Raw genomic sequence first — 25,572 nt, forward strand, 5'->3', positions numbered from 1 at the left:
GGAAATTCAAATTACCAAGACAACTAATTTTAGTTCCATTTAATAACTCAAAGGAAAGCCATTAAATGTATAATATTTAGGTGCAAAAAAACAAAAAGCTTAATTTTTTTAATGCTTTTTGCAAATTACGTGATGTTTTAGCAAAAATTATTTTTTAAATTATAGATTAAAAACAAGAAATTGAAGATTAAACACTTTTATTTTATAACTTGTGCTATTCTTTTTTCAGTTCATATTTTTAACATAACATATTCTGTAACTACATAAAATTGTAATTTATTGCATTTAAGTCAATTATTGCCCTATATTTTGAACACTTTCTTTTGCACATATGCATAAATGTCAAAAAATTTGATCTATGGAAAAAACCACAGGCATACAAATTGAAAATTTTAATGAAGAATTTAATTTGTACATAATTAGATTAAAATCAGTTGTACAAATAAGTTACACATATATTTGTACTTGAATTTTTAAATTGAATAAATACATTAAATAGTACAAAAAAACAACTTAATTTTGACACTTTTTTTCTGCTTTTGATATTTTCTCACAAAATATAGTTTCTTAAAAATAGTTTTGGACACGAGGGTTTTGAACGGGATGGTAAAAACCAAGCCAACCATGCTTTTATTTGCACACATGCATAAACAGAGAGAAATTTCGTTACTATTATTAAAAAAGAGTTAAAACTCATACTTTTAATCAAGAATTCAACTTGTATGTAACTAGATTAAAATCAGCTGCATAAATAAGTTGAATGTTTACAATGAATAAATGTTCAATATAAAACATTACTTTGATAAATTTCACTCTGTTTTTGATGTTTTCTCACAAAATACAATTTCTTTAAAAATATAGTTTGACACAAGGGTTTTGGACAGGACGGTAAAAACCCTGGTTTTTACCGTATTGTACAAAACCTTGCCAATCCTGCTGTACAAGGAAGTAAAAGGGCAAATCCTTGTGTCGTCTTGGTGCCGTAAAATTTTTATTGCTAAGTTTTTACGGATAATCCGAATTTTCAGTAATAACCTCAGATTTTTCCACTTTAGAGACTCCACTTTAGCTTAAATAATCAATTTTTGATTTTTACTGCCTTAATAAGATCGTCTGCAATTAAAAATATGTTTTGGAAAAGCCAAGAACTTATTTAAATATACACATAGAAAATTAAAAGAGATTGGTTCTTACTTGCCAAGATGTGATTGCTGTTTTATTTCCTTTAGAAGAACTGCTACACAGTCAGATGAATGGCGCACCCTTTTTAAGCCCTAAAGGAAAAAAGGTTGAAGTGAAAATAAGTACTATATTATAAGGTAAAACAATGAGTACTTGATTTTTATTTGTATGATATTTGATGACATGAATTAGGCAACCATGTTAATAAAACAAAGATATTAAAAGTAAAATGCCTCAAAATAAAAGTTACAATTACAGGAAGAACTTACACTATTATTTATTATGATGGGTTGAATGAGAACAAATGAAGCTACTCACTAAAAACTTTCAAAAAACGTACTGTATTTTTAGAAGCTCTATATGCTTATGAAAAAAAAGTGGTATCTAAGGATTATATGGAAAATGCAATTTCTTTCATGAACCAGTTTTTCCTTTCAAAGGAAACTTTGCACATGCTATTCATGTGATTGAACTAGGTTGAAGTCAATCAATATTTTCCAGGAAACATCAGCAATAAATTTTCTCCTAGCAGTGGAATCTATTGGTTTGGCTGAATCAAATATGTAGCCAAGGTAGCATAACCATTTGTTACATTCCACAACTTTTAAGTAACATTGGAATGAAAAAAAAAATGGCGGGGGGGGGGGGAGGGACCTAATTATTTCCTCTTACAGACGCTACATATGAAATTTCAACCTTTCACAGTAGTCCTCCCCCCTCCCCGTGCCTTATGCAAGATATGCACAGACATAAGTACATACAGATATCACAAGACAATTAATTCAGGGTTGATCACAAAGGATATTTTGGCTGTCAATACGATTGCAGAAATATATGCTCATATAGTTGTGCTAAAAAGTATACTTTTGGGGGTGAGCAAAATGGAATTGCAGGCCAAACTTTGAAATAAAATATTTTGGTGATTAAAATACTTCCTGTACTTTGTTCAAGAAAGTAAACATAAGTTGCAGTTCTCATAAATGCATAAAGAATCTACATTAACTTATGCATGAGTGATGAAACACATGGATGAAAAAAACAAAAAGTTTTGAAAACCAACCTTTATAAAGATTTTTAAACATGAACCACTAAAAAATTTTGCATTATGATAAAACAAATACTGAAACAATTAGATCAGATTGACTTATTTAAAATTTAAATTAAAAAAAAGAAAAGAAAAACATCTAAAATAATAATTGAATATAATCTTACATGTTCAACAACTTCCATTAGGGGTGCATCTTTTTCTGTAATTTCACGTTTGCTCCAAGTGTATTCCTTAGATGTTTTCAACTACAAGAGAGAAATAAAATTATCAAATTTAAATTTCATATCTACAATTAAAAGACATATAAGACAGTGAGAAGCAAAGGGATTTAAGTGCCAAAATACAAAATTTGAAGATAACCAGTACAAAAAGAAAGTGAATTTTTTCTCAGTTTTGGGGCAAGAGATAGTACTAGTATCTCCAATGGGTGCTGTTACATAGCATGATTTAGAAAAAAAAAAAAAAAATCAATGAAAGCCTACCAAGAACCACAACTTTAAATGCGTTTTACTCAAAACTTTAAAATGTCTAACAACATCTCTTCGTTTCTCACTGCCTTATATGATCCATCAAAAGTAAAAAACTCAAATCATCTATTCAAATCTCAAAAAAAAAAAAAAAAAAAATTAAATAATATACTATTTTTAAGAACAACAACTCATCAATCAATGCACTCAGAAGTTTTAGAGCAGACATGGAAAGTGGAAATCAGAATACAATTTATAAATCAAACATATTTATTGCATGCTTGATAGTGTTCAAATGTAAATGGGGAAGTGAATAGGCTAAACATTTCAAATGGGTTACATCTTCATTGAAAAGCAATTGCTCATAGTTTTAATAAAGCCACGAGCAAAATTTCAAAAGAAAACAAAATGTGTGTCCATTGCACTCTTGACAGATATAGTGATGTGGATTGGATAAATACCCAGCGGGTAGGTAAATATTTTTTGGGTATTTACCCAAGACCTGGGTAAATACCCAAAAACTGGGTATTTTACCAATAAATGCAAAAAGTGAATGCGAATTTCTTTTTTTTAAATCTAAATATGAAATAATTGATAAAACTGATACATACATATGTATTACATAGTTAATAATATGTAATACATATAATAATAAAAAATGTGTGTCCATTGCACTCTTGACAGATACAGAATACAGATAACATGGAGTTTCTGTTTGATATTTTGATAAAAAGTTCATCATGGTTACATACTATCAACTTTTGGAAATAGGCATCATTAAAACTTGTGTGAATACCTCTCATCTGAATGAAAGTTTGCTTAAATTAAATAAAGATTGCACAAAATAAGAATGATATATAAGTATGAATGTTTTGGATTAAAAAGGTTAAATTAATTGCTATGATCGCCAACATTTTAAGGAAGGATAAAAAGAAAGAAAGAATATGCATGAATTACTGAATTTCAGTAACTTGCACTGACTTACCAATTTTTGCATAATTTTACCAAAATACCTACTCCCCATTTTTGATACTCTACCACGTTAAAAATCTTTAATCAATTTTTAAACTGGTTTTATTACCAAGCATCTTAATAAACCCTAAGACAAACATTGATAAAAAATTACACTCAAGCTTTAACAGGTGATTTACTTGAACCACACACACAAAACTCGGATGCAACTATGCAAGAGGATCAAAATTTTAGAAGCGAGGGGGAAATGATGAGCAAGCAAGCACTCTCCTACAAGAAGTTTAAAAATAATGGAAAATAAAAAAAAATAGTAATGTTCATGCTGTAGAATCACTCAGTGCACAAAAAAGGGTGAGTTTTACAGAAGTAAGTTTTTTTAATACAAGTAGATTAAAAAAAAAAAGAGAAAATCAAGAATGATGTGTAAAGCAGGAATGTTATGCAAAATATTTTCTGAAGTTAGTATTTAGAACTGTTATATGCTCACAGATGAAATTGAGTGCTCGGAGTATTTTCTGCTATCCTATATCTATATGTTTCGCATATGTTTAACAAATATATTTATTATACAGATACTTATTTATACATTATAAATTCTAGATTATCTTTAAAAATAAATTTCATAAGCAGAGAACATTTTGAATAACATGGAACAGTCCCACATGCATATTTTATTTCTACAATATATTTTATTTCCTTTAAGCATTCTTTATCTGCATTATTAAGCATAATATGATGAAGCAACATACGTGCTCCATAAAACTAAAATAAGTTGAACTTTAGCTATTATTATTACAAGAAAGGTTTGTGCAACAGTAATATAAACACTTACACTTGAATGCTGCATTTGCAATGTTTTGTTCCCAAGTTCATAACAATGAAATTATACACATTTAGAATACAATGTAAGGATAATCAATAATTTTAAGCTAGTGTAGTTTTTCTAATGAATTTGAAAATCATTTGAATGAGAAATGATTTTGTGCAATTTATGAGAGTTTTCAGTATTAAAAAAAGGAAAATGGTATTACAAAAAAATTTTGGCATGAAAGCAGATCTTTTCAATGCTTAACTAAGTGATGAACCTGATGATCACTGCTGGTGCGTGTGTGACTTGAGCATTGTAATAAAATTTTAGCTTCAGTAACCAGAAAACACCATAAACACTCATTAAAAAATGAATTCAGTTTTCTTTAGGGAGTTCCATGGATTCAGTTCAAGTACTATCATCAATGCTAATAGATTTTCAAGTAAAATGAAAGCATACTTACATCTAGCTCTTTCATTAATTCTGAATTCTGTAATTTAAAATGCTGAAGCCACAAGGCAGATTCTACAGGTAGATCAATGCGGCCTTCCTTAAACTGTGAGTTGACTATCTCTTTCGGCCGTTTTGTCCAATTTGATACTAATTTAGATGAAAAAATACAACAAAAACCATTAGAAATTAAAAAGATTAATACTTAAAAATTACTGAAAACTGTAATACAAGATTTGTAAACTAAAATGTGATTTTTTTTTCTTTTTAATAGAGAGAGAGATGTATCCCATGATTTGTAAAAATTTGGCCTTGGAATACATGTTCTCTTATCAATAAAATTTTTAAAAAAAAAAGGCTTTATATATTATCCTATAATCAGTTAAATATACACATAAAACTCTTTTCTTTGATCAGGCCCCGATCTATAAGTTTTGGGCCCCTTCCCCCCCCCTGCAAAAAATTCTGTAGGGCTCCTCCCCAGAGGCCAGCAGTGTGCATTTGCAGTGTTAATAAGTCTTAGTGCTAATTTTTTTATTGTTTTTTCATCAATTTCTTGAGTTATCAGGCCCCTCAAGGACGTGAGGCCTCCTGCACTGCGGGGTCTGTGGGTACGCAGATTCGAGCCTGCTATGATATTCTACTTTGACATTTTTTCAAAACATACCAAATAAAATTAACATATTGATCTGAAGAAAAAAAAATCTAGTTAAAACAATTCACTGCCCTAAAATTGTAGAAAACACTTTGGAAATTAGAATAAAGCATTGAGTGTACTACTAACTTCCAAAACACTATAAGTTCTTTTATTTTAAAAGATTAAAATTTATTTGCAATAATTGCACTACAATCTATACTAATAATATAAAGCAGTAGAGTTTGTTTTTTTGAACCCGGGAACTACTGGTTCGAATTGAAAAATTCTTTTTGTGTTGAATAATCCATTCATTGAGAAAGCCTATAGGCTATATAACATCACGCTATGACTAATTCGCAACTCCAGAGCTTGAATACGCCACCTTGCGGTGATTAACAATACTAAAGAAAAAAGTAAAACATTCCGTTCCACGTGTTTTCTTTGGAGAAAATCAGGCTTCAGAGAGTTTGTGGCATAATATAATTTCAGAGGAGTAGAAAAGAAAATTTCCCACAAGCACGATGAAATATTATTGTCATTCATTAAGCTTCAAAGCAAGTTATAAGTTACGGCATCTGTTTGTTTTACCTTTTTCATCCACCATTAGACAGTGGCTGCAGTACCCCCTATAGTTTATTGGAGTTGCGAATAGGAGTAGAGCAGTAATAAAAAATGTTATGAAAACGGAAAAATTTACATTATAATATAAAATGCTTGGAATGCAGAATATTCGTAGCCACGGTGGCTCGATCTGAACGCTCTAGCTTCACGATCCAGTGGGCGTAGGTTTGAGTCAACCATGAGGCAGATCTCGAGGCTACTTTTCAAGGAAAATCCTAAACGATGCTAAAAATGATTTGTAAAAAAAATATGTGTATATTCATACCATCGTCTTATTTTTCTTCTTAATTAACTAATAATATAATTAACTAATAACATAAAGCTGAAGATTTTGTTTGAACGTGCTAATATCAGGAACAACTGTTTCAAATTGAAAAATTCTTTTTGTGTTAAAAAGCCCATTCATTGGCAAAGGCTATAGGTTATATAACATCACGCTATGACTAATCGGAGAGCAGTAGCAATGAAAAATGTTGTGAAAATGGGAACATTTATATCTATACTAATATTACGAAGTTGAAGAGTGTTTGTTTGAACACGCTAATCTCAGGAACTACTAGTTCGAATTGAAAAATTCTTTTTGTGCTCAATATTCCATTTACTGAGTTAGGCTATAGGCTATTTTTTTAAATCTGACTGACCAAAATATTTGTAATTGCAAATTAAATGTTTAATTAATTGTTTAGTTCTATGAATTCCTAATAGATGGCGAAGTAAGTTAACTCTTCGAGAGGGTGCTGGCCGGCAGTGTCGATAGCGGCAAGGAACCATGCCCATGCTACGCTGTAGTAATCAGAGTATATTTCTGAATGCCTTTTTTGCGATGCTCAGGTACATAATTTGAATTTGTAGGATTTTTCTATTGGGTTTTGTTTTAATTATTTCTTCAATGTTTGTTTTGTTCTTATAGTTGAAGATAGCTACTTATCTAAGCAAATAATTTGATTTGATGTATTATTCAATTGTAATTGTTCATTATAACATTTTTGTTATATAGCATTGTTTATTTGGCACAACACTTTAAATTGCAGGGGGAAAAACACTTCACTCGCTAATGGGCAGGGTTACGATAGCGTGGTTGCTTGGCGTGTTAAGCGATGAACTATGTAGTTGAAGGATTACTTTGAGTTTTAAAGCTGCTGTTATATTTTATGTGTTTTGGCGAGTAGTTTTAAATTTCAAAGAGCCTTTAATAGGTCTTTGAAAAAGGAGTGTACGAATTTTAATTGAAGAAAAATTATCCCCTTGCATCAGAAGTGGGCGGGGGGAGGGGGCATGTATTTCTTCTGCTCAAAGGACATCCTTTAATTTCTTAGCACGGGCATCGCCGTGCGGGTACTGCTAGTTTTAATAATAATATAATTCATGAAGTATAGATGATAAGGAAACGAAGTATTAGGTAAACATAAAAGCAGTAATTCTATTTTTTTTTCCATATGAACAAATTTTATCTCCAATTCTAACATCAGCATTAATAGCAAAAATGAGAAAATTAATAAAAATTCTAACAAAGAGTAATTTTTATAAAATGAATGACAAAAATAATTACATTCAGCAAAGTCAGGTCAAAAAAAGCAAACTGAAAAAGCAACTACAAAAACAACAAATTTTTCAGGTTAAAAATTATCAAAGCATATAGTTAAACAATATCAACTTACCCCAAGGAAGATGAAGTAAAAGATGCTTTGAATGATACCCATAATGTACTAAATGAATTAAACTTGATGTCTTTCCTGTGCCATATTTTCCATCTTGATAAAAATATTAAAGAATAATGAACATTTATGTTTCTAGCTGACCCAAACAAAGAATTTGTGTGCAACAGTAAAAGTTTACAAACTGGTTTTTTAATTTTAATTTTTGAAACAAAAGCCAAAAGTTTACTTGATTGCTTAGTTTTTGCTTTATTAGAAGTGAAAAAAAATCTTTAAATTACGATACCTTACAGAAGTTTGATGAAGTATTATGGAAGTTACGGCATACTCAAAAAAATACCCTTGAGAAATAATACATGTAATACTGCTATTTACCATCTCAGGATGCCATGCAGTAAAGCAATGCTTAGTAACAAAAAATGCAAAGTAACAAATAAATTGAAAATGATACCTCTCTTGTTTATTTATTTATTTATTTATTTTAAGCTATACTGCGATTTATCACGCTAAAATTAAAGTTTGGTTCCAGATTTTAACAGAAACAGAGCTGTAATTTAGAATAATGTGTTTTATAATTACATTAGAGGAAAAAATCTTAAATTGAAAGAGAAAACTTTCCAAATAATAAGTGTATGAGTTTCAGTATGAGTTCTTGTATTTCACATACTGTCAGAAACTTTAAAATATTTGTCAATAACATCAGTAAAAATAGAATAATACTTTCATAAATAAAAATGATATAAAATAACAAAAATCTGAGTCTAATATCAGAAAACATAGAATAGATTGTTATTTACTGCAATATAAGTATAAGTGATTGCAAGTATGAATGCAAAAGTTTGAAGACCAGAAGTTTAATAAGACCTTATATAGAGCATTCAGCTCAATTTTGGTTACCATCAGCACATAAGTTCCTAAAATAATTATAACTAAAGCTTACAGTATAAAATATTCAAATTTAGATCATTGAATGCAATTGAAAGTAAAACATAATATAATTTCATTATATAACAATAGAATACAGGTTTTCACTGGGTTTAGCTTAAAAGGATACATAAAACAAATCGTACAGCAGGCTGGGAGTAATTAATTTTCTTTAGGATGGAGATAATTTCAACAGATGGCTTCCTTATCATTACACAAGACTCATTAAAACTTTCCATCTGGGGAAATATATATATATATGTTGCAATGAAATTTAGCTTAAATGTTACAATAAAATTGAACGCAGATAATGAAAATCAAAATTTACAGCTAATAGGGAAAAAAATGTATGCACAATGAATAATAAACCGCATGAATCAAAGATTTCAAAAAATTTCAAACTTTTATAGGATGACTGCAGTACGTAAGAGAGGAAATTAGCTGTCATTTCATTAATATTTGACACAAAAGCACTACTAAGCAACAAAATATGCAATGGCAATCTCACATGTAGTAATTAAACAATTGCTAGAAATTTAAGATTTGTGACACAATAAACTAATTTAACAGTAAAATGTTAAAATAACACTGGCAGGCTACCATATAGGTGTTACTGGTTACTGGTAAATTAGATCACACATTAAACTGTCTCAGATCCAAAAATCCTGAAAAATGCTACATGGACACAGAAATTAGGACAGAACTGGCACATATTTTTAAAAGAATCAAAGAACATAGTTGCTCCCTTTCCTCTCTCCAAGTAGAAGTTGTTAGTACTTATTCATATTCTGCAACACAAGTAGCACACAATAGTGCAACACAAAAAAAAAATTCGTGTCAAATTTTTTGGGGAAAACACACACACATTTTAAAATATAGCTACTGGAAAAAATATTCATTTATAATACAGTAAAACCTGTAAAGTTGACCACCCTTGTAAGTTGACCGCCTGTCTAAGTTGACCGCTATTTTGAGGCACAGTATCAGATCTATATCATATAATTCAACTTCTATAAGTTGACCACCTGCTTAAGTTGACCGCTAAAGTAGTGCACCAAAAGTGGTCAACTTACACAGGTTTCACTTATAACCATACAGCAAAGTATTGAATTTCATTTTTACAAGTGGCTCCATGGATTTCTATTAATCTCTAAGTATGACAAATAATTCCTAAGTATTTCTTCCGCAAATTTCAGTATTCATTAATTAAAAGAACCCCAGAGTTCCAAGATTTGTGAATTTAAGAAAAACTGATTTGTGGGCCCCTCCCCCCCCCCTTTTTTATTTTATGGATGGCACATTACATGCATGCAACATAACCACATTATTGTAAATAAACTAAATATACCAATCTTAAAATAAAAATAAAGATCTTTCTAAAACTAAGGGTACAATACTGATTTAAATGCATATGGTTTTCCTAATTGCCAGAACCAAGAAACAAATGTTTTGGAAGTTCATATAATTTTGTGTAGCATAGAAGCTATTTGATTGAGACAAATGTCCCGAGATGATGGATTTAGACAAATCTAATGTATTGAGATGAACACATTTCATGTTCATGAAATCACGGGTGCAGAATATGTCCGATCCGGCGATCTAGGATTGGGGGAAATTTGAACCATCTAGGGAAATTTTGCAGATTCAATGTTTTTTTATTTCTAATTTTCCGATTTTTTTCGCAAGTGTCTTTTGAATGCATTTTCTTTTGCATCACAACTCTTTTTATTTTCATTAACTATTTGTTGGATAATAATTTACATTTTATAACAAATATTAGATAGGAGATTTTAATTAAAACTTGCATGTATTTACTTAATTTACTACTACAAGTTACCAGTTCATTCTATTAGATTCAAAGATGCAATCCCCCCCCCCCCCAAATTATCTATACCTATAGAAATAGGAATGAATTTTTATCTGAAACATATTGTAAAATGTTGGGGAAATGTTGGCAGTAAAAACATTTTCTGCACCCCTGCATGAAATGTGGTTTGAATGACTTTCAAAATGATCTGTGCACTGTGCAACTAAACAAATATACACACAAGCTTCCTGCCACATACCTCATGCAACTACAGTTAAACCCTTGTTTATTATGGTCAATACATTCCAGACTCTACCCAAATAAGTGAATTTCTGCAAAGTAGGATTCTTTATTTATAAATTGAATGTTTTCTTAGTTAGAGCTTAAAACCACATTCACCATCTCCTAAATAAGTTTTTAAATAGAATTATATTCCTCTAGACATGAAATTAAATAACACCCTTTAGTTACCATTACACTTATATTGTTCAAAATATGAGGAAAAAAGAACATGCTTGACAAAACTATAAATACTGGTATTATTGTACCCTAAACTACACAGCTTTAATAACACACTATTGCTAACCTATTAAATAGTACCCAGTGCTCTTTCCCTAGTAAAGGTAATGCTTACTACATTAGACCCTTGTTTTACGTGAGGGTTAAGTTCAGCAGAAATATCGCTCAAATTAAGCCTGAATATTAGTGCTAAAATAGGGGTTAGTTTCCATCTATTAAAAATATGCTTCATTCTAGCAATAGATATATATACAGTAAAACCCCTAATAACGGACACCCCTCTTATGAGGACAATTTTTAATTCCCCGATTCCAAGGCAAATAACATTATTAAACCCGTCCTGAGGACACCCCTCTATTGCGGACAATTTTTTTTTGTCCCGTTAGTGTCTGCATTAGAAGGGTTTCAGTTTATAATAAATTTAACGTGTACATATTCCGATATATAAGCACAACATGCATAAATAACACATGAATCAATCTATTTTTTACAAATAAAGCTGGTTATGATAGTCTTTCGGCAGTCATTTATTATTTTTCTCCCCAGTTCTTTGTGCAGCATTAAAGCATTCCTTGATCACTCGCATCACTTCCGTGACCAGATCTTAATTCGCTAACAAATCAGAATGGTCATTTTCCAATGTCAAAGAATGGCTTGAATTTATTTAGTGTGAAAACTTTTGGTAGTGTGTCATTGATGTTGGTATCCTCATTGGTTTCAGTCTTCTTTGTCACTTTTAAAACTTCTTGTTCAAGTGAGCTATGAGTTGTGTTAGTTTGATAATTTTACTTCTGGAAAGAGCTCTGGAATCAATGACAAAAAATGTCTCCAGTGACCCAATCTCGCTTATTAGCACGCAAAAAAAAATAAATAAATTAATGCATGTTATCTGCACTCTCAGGAGTTTGGATTATGAAAGAAGAAATTTTTTTAAACGTTTGCAATGCCACATTCGCATAAAATAAAATAAAGGTGCCAAATCCCCAACCGCGTATAATCAAATAAGAGTAAAATAAACCCCTATAAAATGAGGGTCTACTGTATTTGAAAACAAGTAGTTGAAGACCATTTACAAATGAATTTATCCTTTTGCAATAATTCCAGTGGCGCAATTACAGCAGGTTTAAAGCCCGTCACAATTCAATTTTTGTGGCCCTTAAGGATTCAATTTTATCTTCTCATTCTTAGCAAGAAATCCTCAATACAAATCATTTCAATAGAAATCAAAATAAGAAAGCTGAAGTTTGCTTCACTAGGAATAATATTCATAATCATCCTATTTTTAACTTCTTATAATGTACAGCACAACCTCGATATCTCGATCCTCTCGGGAAGAGAGAAACATTTGAGACATCAAGTTTTCAAGTTACCAAGGTTTTTAAAAAATTACATTAGTAACTCTCATTATTACACACACGTATGTATGTACATTTTTAATGCCTAATATACAACCACTTTACATAACAATTACATTTTACTGGATTTGATGTTTATTTATACAGTTGGACCCCCATTTAACGAATTCATCAGGACCAAAACTTATATACGTTAAATCGGGATTATTCATAATATCGGGGTGTGAAAAAAATTGCACTTACTTTATCTAAAAGCACTAATAAGCAACTGCAATTAAATATCCAAAAAAAGAAAGTGCACACTATTTGTTCAGCATTCCATGAATTATTAACCACTAGTTAATTTGAAATTTTAAAGAACTGAGTAATAAACATTTAACAATTTCCTTGATACTTGACTCAAAATAGTTCTCTTTTGACTTTATGGAGAGAAGAAAATAGTAGGTCATTTACAGCCTGCTGCATGAAGCATGAGATATGCTTTTAGTTTCTAGGAAAGTAACAATTTTAAAGGGAGTTTCATTATCGCTTTCTGCATCAGAATCGCTATTCATGGTTGCCCGCTTAGCCTGAAAAAACTGCAGATTCCAATACAGTTCTTTTTCTGCTTCAGACGATATGGAGTTTGAAAAGAGTCCAATATTTTGAAACAGACATTTCGAAAAGAATCCAATGTTTCCTAACTCAAATTAACAACAGCAAAAAATTTTGGCTTTTCAAATAATTCGTTAGTTTGAGGTTTATTATTCGTTCAATAGAGGTTTTTGCCTTCATTTTAGTTGGGGAAAAATAAAAATTTTCAAAATGCGCTAAATAGAGGTTCGTTAAACCGGAGTTGGGCTGTATTTCTGTTTTGATACGATGCAGTAAGATCTAGAATTGAATTAGTAGAGTGGTTACTAGAATTTGTTAAACTGGATTGCAAGCTGCTTCTGATTAAGCATACTACCTACTTTTCATTTTTAAATTTTTTTCATCATGGTTTTTCCAAACCACTTGATTGTCTTTTATTCGTGTGAAAAGTGTATTGGAAAGGTTTTAGAAATAACAGCGATCTCAACTTTCTTTTTTGATTGACAAATTAAAAAATCCTAACCTTATCTTCAATCACTAGCACACTCAAAAGCTTTTGGCTTGAAAACTGACACAAAATCCACCCCTTGTCCTTAAAGTCAAAAGTTGGGGAATTTCTGCTTTTACTGCATAAAAGTTGGCAGCTAAGTCACATGAAATAAAGTAATATTCAAGAATATTCTCAAACAAAATCTTACACAAGAAACATTTTTCATAGAAGTAGTTAAAATGTTTAAAAAAAAAAAAAAAAATCTATGTACTTGAAATGAAAGAAGTACAAACTTCTAATGCACAATTTCTAAAAAGCAAAAAAAAAAAAAAAGAGAGAAACAGAAAATAAGAATTTAAAGCACTTATAATGGCAAAATATAAATTTACATGAAATGAATTTCTGAGAGTTTTTAAGGCTTGGAATTCATACACTTGAATATCCGCACCAACCTTTCACTTTTACAAATAAATTGATCTTCACTTGAGTTCTTTTTCATTCTAAGAACAAAATTCATACACTTTCTGATGCATAAAGAAACAAAATTTAAGAATTGTAAATCTTTTGTAGGGTAACAGCACCAGTAACAGACAAGAGTTCAGTAACAGACAGTCATAACTTTGGATTTAAATAATAAGAATTTTAGGCGGGTAAAACTGATGTTGGTGTGACCCATGAATACAGTGCAACCGTCTGCCGCATCTAGTGTTATCGAAGTGAGATGTCTTAAGCATGTCTGTTACTGGTGCCGTTACCCTATAACATATATGCTAACAAAAAAAAATGTCATCTTAAAAAATTTAGTTTGATACAACAAATAAAATAATTACCAGCATCATCAATGATTTAGGAATACCTCCACTGGAGAAAAGTTTCTTGACTTCATTTGGTGGAATAAGGTAAAATTTTCCAATATGATCCTCTGTGTGCAGGAGCTTAAATTACAGGGCAAATTAAAAATTGTTTCTGTTAGTTCTCTGTACTGATAAATTAAAATTATGACAAAAATACATTGAATATTTAAAGTCGATTAATTTCAAGTTCATTTGTTTTTTGATATATGTTATAAATGTATTCATTTACTTATAGAACATGAAAGCAAAATAATAAGTCCATAAAATATGAAATATATTTATTACAGATGTTGGCAAATCTTACCTAACTTAGAGTCTTAAAAACAACTATTCTAAAGATTCAAAAAATTTATAGATGTATTTTTTCTTAAAACTTGGAAATTGCACAAAAATTGAAATACTGAGCAGTATAAGGATTGCCAGGGTTCATACTCTATTTGGATGAAAAAATTCCATGACTTTTCCAAGACTTTTTCATGACTTCAATGAAAATTTTCATGACCTCGTTATACGAAGAGAATAGCACTATTTAATCTCAAACTTGGTAATATTTGGAAATGAACATTAGCAAAACGTCTATATGAATGCCACAGCCTCATTGAAGCACTTACTTGTAATGGAAAAAATATAAGTGCACACTTAAAAACCTAAACTATTCTTATTTGTCTTCATCATATAAATTTAAGTAAAGTAAAAATGCAGCGAGGCGAATATGACAATGCTTAAATGTCTGATATTTTTTTTAAAAAACAGGCAGAATGAAATCGAATGGGACAAAGGTTGAATGAGTCATCACTAAGTTTCAATAAATTTGCTTCAAAAGTTACCTTTTAGTGTCAACAGTGCCTTTAATCATCCACGTAACTTGACAGTATTTTGGTTCTTTGAATAAAGCCACATAGTTTGGTCCTTTATGTTTCTAAACTAGAACTTTTTTGAAAAAACCATTCATTAATGAATCAATCTTCTGATTCAGAAGTATATTTGTTTTAATTACAAATTTGCATATTTTCAAATGTATATAAATTAATAGGTTCAGAAATTCCAGAACACGTTTAATTCCCAACATTGAAGGTAGCAGTGGGTCGTATGGATTAGTTTTGTGTGCCGTATGTTGGGCACTACTGTTTTAGAGCATTAGAATTCCTTTTTTTCTGTATTCTATCGCCTGACTTAAGATCTTTATTTTCTAAGACATTCAACAAATTAAGATAAACTCTGATAAATTTAATAATAAAGTCCTTACGAGTGATGGAATCGAACTCGCATGCAATTGAATTGCTTTTTTTTTTTGAGTGGGCGTGGCAAAACTAAGAACGTGAAATTTTGCTACTACAGAATATGAAACATAAGAAGTGTTTAAAATAACAGTAAATTCAAAATAAGTGATTTCCAGGCAGTAAAATCACATCGCAAAAAATTGCAAGCAGCTGCGACAGGAGTGGATGCAATGAGATTTCTAAATTCAGATTTGATTTTTGAATCGTTCAATTTTCGACTTTTAATAGCTTTTATGTGCTATACTGTTAAATCACTCAAGATTTCTAATGCTCCTTTAGCTGCTGTTCTTTTCTCTTTGTCCAGGAAATTTTTCCATGACTTGAAATAAATTTCCATGACTTTCAATGAAAATTTCAATTTTCCATGACTTTTCCAGGTTTGAAATTCTGTTATTTTTTTTCCATGACTTTCCAGGATTTCCATGACCCGTGCGAACCCTGTACTGTTTTGTAACATGAGATATATATTACAATACAACACTAAAAAAACTTGTCTGAATTAACTTCAAGAAATTTGCAATAACCCTATCATGTACCAAGCATGGTAAATCATGTCTTCATGTTGGTGCAGTAAACTGGAAATAAACAAATGGAATCTTCCACAACAATTGCTGTATCTTCCTAAATATTCAAGCTCTCGCCTGAAGCCAAAAGGGTGGAGCAAATGATTTATGTGTCAAAAAACATGCTTCGCTATGCTCTAATGATTGACACTTTTTTGTCCTTATTTATTAAAAAATACAAAAACAAGGATGTAAGTCCTACTGATTTCCTTAGGACTCTTACGCCATTTCTGAACTTATCAATTCAAATATTATAGCACAATCGAGATTAGTGTATCAATTTTATGAAGTTCTAATAAAATATATTTTGTAAAAATAGTAAACACTTGTAAAAGTAAAATCATCTGAAATAAATTAAATGATTGTAAACTTTTTTGATAGTGAAAAAAAAAAGGATACACATACAAACAAATATATTTCTTAATAATTTTATACAGTGAAACTTCTGTTACTCAACATACGGATAACTCATCTACCTCGGTAACTTGAGGTTTATTTTTCTTATGGTTGGTCCAATGCTAATTTCAATGTGCACAAACCTCTCTAACTTGAGACACATTTGCAGGAACCCTAAAAAGTGGACCTCCAACTGCTATTTTAATCCAATTTTTGCTGCCAACATTCTTTCATTGACCTTTTCTTAGAATTTTACACCAGCTCTTGGTCAGTCAATACTTTTCTGGAAAACTCTTTTGGAGAGTTCCAGTTTTTATCCACGAGAGTCAGCCACCACACTACTCTGTGGTGTTAGTGCAATTCTAAAAGGCTAGGAAGGGTAGGATAACTGTACCTAGGGGAGTCCTCTAGATAGAAGTCACCATCAAATGTTTTTCAAACAAGCTTAAGCAGAGCTTTTTATCTTTAACGTACTTGACTGACAAGAAGCTTTTTATCTCTTTTCAAAAATTATAGATTTATTCCTCACAAGGTATTCAAATATTAGTGGTTGTGTACTATTCAAAAAAGCAAACAAAAAGAAAATCCATTTACTGTGAAATTAATTTTCATAATTTGAGTGTTAAGCAGTAGTAAGTATGTGATACAGAAACTCCTTAGGACCTAAAATTATGGAGTAAGTTGACATCCACCTAAGTCGATGCGTTTTCTCCGTTCCCATGGGATATCAAGTTATTGAGGTTTCACTATTTATTTGAAAGCACATATGATACTACAAGAAGTTTCAGTAGAGTTTTAATCATCATACTAAACTAAAACTGAAAACATAAATGTTAAATAGGAAACTTGAACCAAAACAGAAAAGCAGATTTAAATTTACATTAATGTCATGATAAGTAGTTTAATTTCCCCGTAACATCATTTCAAATAATACAAATTTGTTACTTCACCAAATGATTATCTCTGTTTTTAATTTTATCAAACCTATTGATTGGCAATAGAACTACTCTATGACAGGTAACACATTAAAATTTACTGCAAATGTACATTTTATAATATAGTTATTAAATGCATTACAATGTAAGATCAGGGGTCTGTCCAGGAATTTTCACAGGGTCCGTTTTTTGTGAAAAATCAAATAATTTTGTGAAAAATGAATTAATTTTGTGAAAAATCAAAAAAATTTGCAAAAAAAAAAATTTTTTGTTGAAACGAAATTTTAGATTTTAGAGATTGCACAAACTGCATCAATTAAACTTAAAGTTGAGTGTTTTCCTCTTCTACGTCGAGAAAATCATTCTGGATTTTTTTTCTGATACTTGGCGGTTGGGGGGGGGGCATCGCTCTTTCAAGTATCAATATTTATCTACCATTCTACATTATGTTAAATTATACTAGATATATTTCTGTACAGTACTTAAAATAATTGTAACAAAAATATAAATAAATAAAATAAAATTCAGAATAGGGTTCAGCATTCAACTTTTTCATCCAAGACTCTCTTAAAAAGCACAGAATTTCGTTTAAAACTTATAAATTCCGTGATTTTAACAAAAATAAAAAGATATTTCAATTGTTTACCTCTTAACAAAGCGTAATAATCATTAAAAATTCGAAAAATCGGATTCCCATAGCGGATGCAAAGAGATCGCAATTCTCAAAGTGAAGGCATCAAAAGTATAAAAACGGCTTGTAAAAGAAATATTTTTGATAAAATTATTTTAAAATTGCATTTTAGAGTCCTATGATAAACATATCATTAATATCTGTGGACACAGTCGACCCAAAAAATAGAATAAAATAAACCATCTATTTAGCGTTTTAATTTTTGACTCATAACAGAAAATGGAATTTTGCTTTAAAAACTTGAAATGAGAGTTCTAACAGAAATAAAGAGACTTTTCATTTATTTGAATCCTAATAAAGCGAAGTTAGCTTGAAAAAAGGAACAAAATATGATTCTCATATCGGATGTTAAAAGATTGCATTTTTCAAAATGCAGACATCTAAAGAAAAAAAACTGTAATTAAAAGAGTTTATTTAAAGTTAATCATCCTTGTTAGCATCGAAAAATCAAAACCCATATAATTTTCTCCCAAAATAACAATTAAGCATCGCACCGCACCGCACCATAAAAACGCAAATATTGACAAGCTAGCAAAATGATGAGAATATTTTCTAATCAAGTCATTATAAAGGTTCAACGCCAGACGCTAAGTGGTGATAATTTTAAAGTTGGTAACACTATCTGAAGCGATCATATTTTTTCCTCACCCTTACTATCCCTTTGCAGTTCTAAGTTCATTTTGCAGATATATATTATTATTGTTTATTAAATCATGAGCGGAGAAAAGTGCTAACCAATGCCTTTTGAGAAAAGTTTACAAAAACACCGCTGCTAATTAGCTGTGATAAAACAAACAACCATTATATTTATTTGGCAGTAGCAATTATTTATCGCTTGCAGGAGCATCCCAAGTGTGCCGATTTTTTTTTTTTTTTTCAAAATTATCCTATTTTGTATAAGCTGATCCCTCTAATTTGACTTAAAAAAAGGTTCCAAAAATTATTGGTTTATACACAGAAATATGCGTCATTTTGGTTTCAGATTTGCTCTTTCAATAAACAATTTGACAGATCCGATCTTGTTTATCAGAATTTTGTGAAGGGTCCGTTTTGTTTGATCGGGATTTTGTGAAAGGTCCGTTTTGTTTGATCGGGATTTTGTGAAAGGTCCGTTTTGGCTGATCGGATTTTTGTGAAGGGTCCGTTAACGACCCAAATATCCTCTGGCCAGACCCCTGAAGATAGATATTTATTTTATATAGGGGAGAGTGGTAATGAATGGGCCATGGGGATTAATGGGCCACTAACAAAATATGAAAAAGGATTTGCATGAAATTATTTTAGATGCCATTAATACATGGAGCTATTTGTTCTTCTAAACTCATCCAATTTTCAATTGTTTGAGAGAAGCCATTTTTCTACTAGAGTAGGATGATCAAGAATCTGAGTGAAAAGTAATTTTTTCCCTTTTCAGTAAAACAATTACTAGTTAAATAGTATCTATTCTTTCATTGCACATATGTTTGTTTGCAAGTCTTTCCACATCTGTAAACTAATTTTAAGATGCATTTTAATGTTGTTTGAATTTCATGTATTAAAAAAACCTGAATAATTTCAGAAGTATAGGTGGGGCTCTATATCATGGTTATGGATAGGCCACCAAAATATGGGTTTTTCTTCATTTTTTTCTGATTTTCTCTTTAATATTAAACATAACTGGCTGTCTGAGATTCGGATTATTGCCTTGTTAGAATAGGTTTATTGTAATTTCTAAAATTTGCACATTTTAACCCTAAGAAACATTAGCTATGCATTAGAAACACAAGTGAAATTCTATAAACGATTAAGATGAATTTTCCAATTATTGACCAGTATCCGTAGTTCACCATTTGGATTTGATAAAAATGATTTCATCCAGCATTTAATAAATATATTGGAATAGAATAGTGTGCTTTTGCTTTGTTGATTTTTGAAAATGTCCTATTGTGTGCTTTTGTAGGTTGGTGCATATATTTAAGTATATTTTTTTAATTACTTATCTGTTTGAAAATCTAAATAATAATTCTTATTTATTATTAACACTTTAAGTAATAATATTGAATTTTACCAAAATCAATTAAAGTTTTAATTATTAAGAAATATATAAAATTTAAAAGTACAGTTGTAATGAATTGTTAAATATTTTTGATTGTATTTTTATTTATTTAAGACTTTTTTAAAAGATTAATTCCAAATGTTTTCATTGAATTCCATTCAGTGACCCGTTCATTGTCTTCAATAGCCCATTCAACCCCATGGGTGGGGATGAATGGGCCAAATTGCTATGTTTTTATTTTCTACTACCATCAGGGTTGGCTTTCTGCCAGCAGAAACAAGTTTTTGCCCTGCCAGTGGCAGAAACTGGTTATAACCGGTAAAATCCGGCAGAAACTGGCAAAAACTTAAAAATGTCTTTAATAACTCAAGTAATTAGTAAATGATGTTTGTTTAAGTAAACTAAAAAATTAAACATCATTTCATCATTTAAAAAATAAAATCCCATGCTAGTGCCCTTGATTTCGGAAAGGGAACTTTCCAATTGCAGAGGCTCGTAGTATTTGGATTAATTTAACAAAGGATAAACAATCATATGGGGGTGCTTAGGAACGAGGAGTGACATACAGAATTAAACAGGCATTACTGATTGTAATTTGCTCACTTATATGCTTCCTCTAAATTGTTCGTGATTGAAATTATCATGTCATGTGCTTCAAGAAGAAAGTGCCAGAATTTTACTTGCCTAAATTTTGTACCTAATGTCACAGCTTTGCAAAACTTAATTTTCCAGTCAAATTTTTACCACAACCCCAGTTACTGCAGGGTGGACCAGTTATACAATAGATGAAAGTTTCACGAACATTGCTTGCTCCTTGTCTGCTAGCTCTTCTGTTTTAAGAATATTCTAAAACTTCTCATTTGTCCGTAGTAAATTGAGAGCCTGTTTAGATTTTTGAAACCACCTTTTCCAAGAGGCAATTGCAGGGTCCAAACAATGTAAAATTTGATTTTGAATTGTGATAATTTTGTAATAAAATTACAGTACTTTGGTTTACAATTAATTATTTTTTCCATGCATTTTCTGTTGTATATCAAAAATTAATTTTTCATTTTGTGAGTTTTTGCCAGTTTCTGCCGCAAAGTGGCAGAAAGTGGTTTTTGCCATGCTGGTTTTAATCGGTTTCTACCAGCGGTTTTAACCGCCTCAGCAGAAACTTGCCAACCCCGTTTACCATTCATAATAGACAGTTTCTAATCCAACTTATATGACTCTTTTATGTAACTACATAAGTAAAGTAACTAAAGAGACAATTCTGAGCTAAAAAAAAGTATTAGGAAAAATTACAAAAAATAAAAACCAAAAATTGTCCCATTCATTACCACTCTCCTCTTGAAAAAGCTCCTAAATGAACCAACCTTTTTCTTTTTTCATTTTCACTTAACATGTTTCATATAAAAAAAAGTATAAACAATATAATGAGTATTTTGATGTAAAAATGTTGTTTGAATGGGAAGAAGTCAATACATTTGTTAAGTTCTACATTCTTTTAATCAAGCGTTTTTACTTTAAATAAAGTGAACTAAATTCCATTTTGTTCTGGACATTTTTTTCATAATGGAAACAAAAGACAACCCTACAAATAAGTAGCATAAAATCAAGATATATTAATGCATATAAGCAATAAGAAATTAGTATGACAAGCTTGAGATTTAAAAAAAAGAAAGTTTAAACCATACAGCTTTAAATTTTTGGTTTATTTATGTTATTGCTAGTTTTGCTTTTACATGAACATAAATAACTAAATAAAACATAGATACACATTGTAATATGCAAAAACAAAATAATAATGACACCAAGAAAGAAAACCTAAATAGCACTCAGCAATTTTCTTTTTCTTTTACAATTCAAACTTCAAATGATAATATTTCATAGCACTTACTGGATTATTTTCCAATGTCCTAAACCGATGAGACACATTTTGCACAGCTGATAAGGGTGCAGTTGAATAGGCAATAAGTTTCTGATAATTATAGCATTTAGAGAAAAGTAATGAAAGTGACTTAACCCCACCTAAAATAAATAAATGATGTTAGTACTATTGTCCAACTAAGTGAGAACAGTGTGTAACTTAATTACTTTCTTATAATAATAAATCTTTGAAATTATTTGTGATTTTTGATCTTCTTTTACTTTGACAAAGACTTGGCAAGATGAGGTTCTTTGATTATATAATAGAAGGGAGAATGAGGATAGACGGTCAGGGAATATATAGTAATTATGTGAAAAAATAACACTAAGTATAAATATCAAGTTTGTGCGGAAAATACGTATAAATAAGTCTGGGTGACATATTCAGGGGTCATAGCGCATTTTGAAGGTCAAAAAGTAGGAAATTTGTGCAAAATAGTAGGAAAAGTAGGACACTTTTACCAAGAAGTAGGAAAATGTAGGACCAGTATTTTAATGCAAAAATAGGAAATTTTCAAAACAATTAAAAAGTAATTGAACAATATTTTTCATGAAAAACTTCCTTTCATATTTTTAACTTGCCAGTACATATCTTACATGCAAAATATATAAATAAATGAACAAACAATATGAACAAACATAATTATACTTAACTGGAGTACTAATACACTTTTTAGGTCAACTCAACTTCTTATTCGAGTTATTAAAAATTACATTTCTTTGAAGGTTTTTTTTTTTTTTTTCAAAATATCATTTGTAAGCATGAAATCAAAAAACGTGTACAATACTGATGAGGAAGCATTATTAGATTGTTGACTGCAAAAACTTCAAATTATAAGTAAAACTTACAACTTTTTAGAGCTGTTGGTGCATAAAGCTTTGTTATTTTAATTTTACTATTTTTTAAAATTCTAATAAAACATCATTCATAAGCATGGAATCAAAAAACATGTCCAATATGTATGTCGAAGCAATATTAGATTGTTGACCCCAGAAACTTGTAACGCTTTAGAGCTGTTAGTACATAAGGCTTTGCTATTTAAATTTATTATTGGAACTGATGTGAAATACCCCACCCTTGGCGACTTTTTCCTGTTGGCGCCAAGAAAGCAGGGGCGCCGACTTGCAAAAATTATTGGGGGGGCTGGACATCACCGGGGGTTTAGGGTGTTATGTAATCCCTCGGAGGTCCCCCACTCCAAATAAAGGTCAGATTTTTGTGCCTTGAAAATGCCATATTTTCTAGTGTGTATAATTTTAACAAATAAACAGTATGTGACACGGCGTTTTCGAAGTAAAAGAATCTAAAAATTGGTTTACAAATTTTCTGGTTTAACTTTTAAAGCATATCACTTGTTTTAGTAAGAGATTTTTTTGTTCTATTTTATGGGGAGCCGTGCAGTGCCGTAGCTAAGCATTGATATTATAAGGTAGGAAGGACACTAGACTTGAATGGAAAGGCATTCCCAGAGACGCAGACTTTTTAAAAAATGGGGGGAAGGGGGGGGGTAACCGGGGGAAATTTTCTAAATTTGAGATGAAAAATAGTGAGTTTTAAAGTTTTTTTAAAGCATTTTAAAGTCATATAATCAACATTAGAACCCAAAAAATTCGACAAGCCTGACACATATTTTTTGGCTTTGAAAAAAGGAAAAAATAAATACAAATACGCACAGTATTTTCGTAAAAAGGTAATTTAATTTATGCATGTTTTTTTAAGACCAGTTTTTTCATTAGTTATACCGGCTAACATATTCAAGTGTAAACGCACTCTCTCAATGTCTAGGTTATTTTTGAAAACTCAATTGATTTTTCAAAATTTGTTTCACCTCTGTTTAATAAAAGCAAGCACTCTTGTTCAACTGCAATGATCTGTGCGAGACAAGTTGATGTAAACCGCCCAATAATGCAAGATTGCACCATTTCACAAACCTCAATGTAAAGTGCCTTTGGGATTTTGAAAGCATGCGGTGAGCTGGCTTCGTTGTTTTCATACTTCGGTATACGTCGATTCCGAGGAAGCGAAGGATCATCATTTTGTGAAGGTTTTTCTTTTAAACACAATTCCCAAAAGTACTCAAAACTATCACGCCTCCCATTTAATATACAAATCAAATCCTCATATAATTTTTCCAGATCAGCAACACTTAGATGAGCTCGCCGCAGCGCTGCCCACCGGCAACGGATTTGACCCGTAAGTTCGCGCACTGGGACAAATTTTAAGTGTGCTTGCAGCACTATAACACCATCATTATTCACACTACTCCTTTTCAGTTAACCTGCTTACTACCGTAATAATTATTTGTTTTAACTCATTACTGAATGTATTTTACAAGGTAAACTATTTTCAAACAAGGAAAATAAAAGATAAATTTATGAGTTTAGAAAACATAATATAACTAATACTTTTCTTGATTTATTGGGGGGGCTCTGCCCCCTCAAAAATACTTTTGAGGGGGCTCGGGCCCCCTCAGGCCCCATGGAGTCGGCGCCACTGCAAGAAAGTGTCGCCAAGAAAACGATGTATGACGACATATGTCATACATCGTTCTTAGCAATGCTTTTTTAGCGCCAACAGGAAAAAATCAGATAAGAAAGCATGATCAAAGCACTTCAGAACACAATATATATAAAAACAACATAAAAGCACAACAAAAAGCATCACGAATATATGCTTCAAAAATGTATAGGGCCGGGGTTTTTTGTAAATATATTAAAATACAATGAAATAAATTATTAAATTAATTACAAGTCGAAATTAATGCATTAATTTTTTTTTCATCATTTCTCCGGGATACGAGCCCTTGGTCTCATAGTACTTTCGTAATGAGACCTCGGCTCGCCGGCCCTGCCTCGGTCTCATTACGAAAGTACTATGAGACCTCTGGCTCACCAGGACCTTGCTTCGCTCGGTCCGTTATCCCTCCGACTGTTAATATACATTACAGTCGGAGTATGATCACAGTTATGTATACTACAAGAACCCCTCAAGGATTTGTAAAAACAAAGAATTTTGGAAGTGAGAGGGTTTTTTTGAATTCTAAAATAAAGAACTTACCTTTTTATATGGTATAAATATTCACACTCAGTCTAAAACAATACATCATATGACAATGGCACGTTACAGATACACACCACGTTGGAGTTAACTTTTAATTAACCTTCAAGTTTGAAGAAACTGGCATTTTTTAATGTTTTTACTTCAAAACACAACTACTGAATTTAAACTAACACAAAATAAGCATTCCTGTAAGGTATATTGCACGAAACAACACCACGTCGTAAAATCCCCCTAAGAGCGGAACATATGTACACCTACCTCCACAGACACACGTGCGAAAAGAATTAGTTCACATCTGTACTTCCCAGGTATATTCTGCAGAGTTACTAGGGCTACCG

General features: G+C 30.9%; 1 protein-coding gene across 1 annotated transcript in view; it reads right to left on the minus strand.

Annotated features, from left to right (window-relative positions):
* The window catches only part of LOC129217473 (28S ribosomal protein S29, mitochondrial-like), a 60,453-nt gene that overhangs the window by 20,948 nt on the left and 13,933 nt on the right, over nt 1-25,572 (minus strand). Inside the window, exons 2-8 of the mRNA XM_054851779.1 lie at nt 22,145-22,275; nt 14,339-14,443; nt 8,895-9,003; nt 7,844-7,936; nt 4,941-5,077; nt 2,395-2,475; nt 1,195-1,274 (exon numbers count right to left, since the gene is read on the minus strand). Coding sequence (XP_054707754.1) covers nt 1,195-1,274; nt 2,395-2,475; nt 4,941-5,077; nt 7,844-7,936; nt 8,895-9,003; nt 14,339-14,443; nt 22,145-22,275 — 736 coding nt within the window. The remainder of the gene's footprint in view (nt 1-1,194; nt 1,275-2,394; nt 2,476-4,940; nt 5,078-7,843; nt 7,937-8,894; nt 9,004-14,338; nt 14,444-22,144; nt 22,276-25,572) is intronic.

This window comes from Uloborus diversus, chromosome 2 (assembly GCF_026930045.1).
Source record: "Uloborus diversus isolate 005 chromosome 2, Udiv.v.3.1, whole genome shotgun sequence".
Lineage (NCBI taxonomy): Eukaryota > Metazoa > Arthropoda > Arachnida > Araneae > Uloboridae > Uloborus > Uloborus diversus.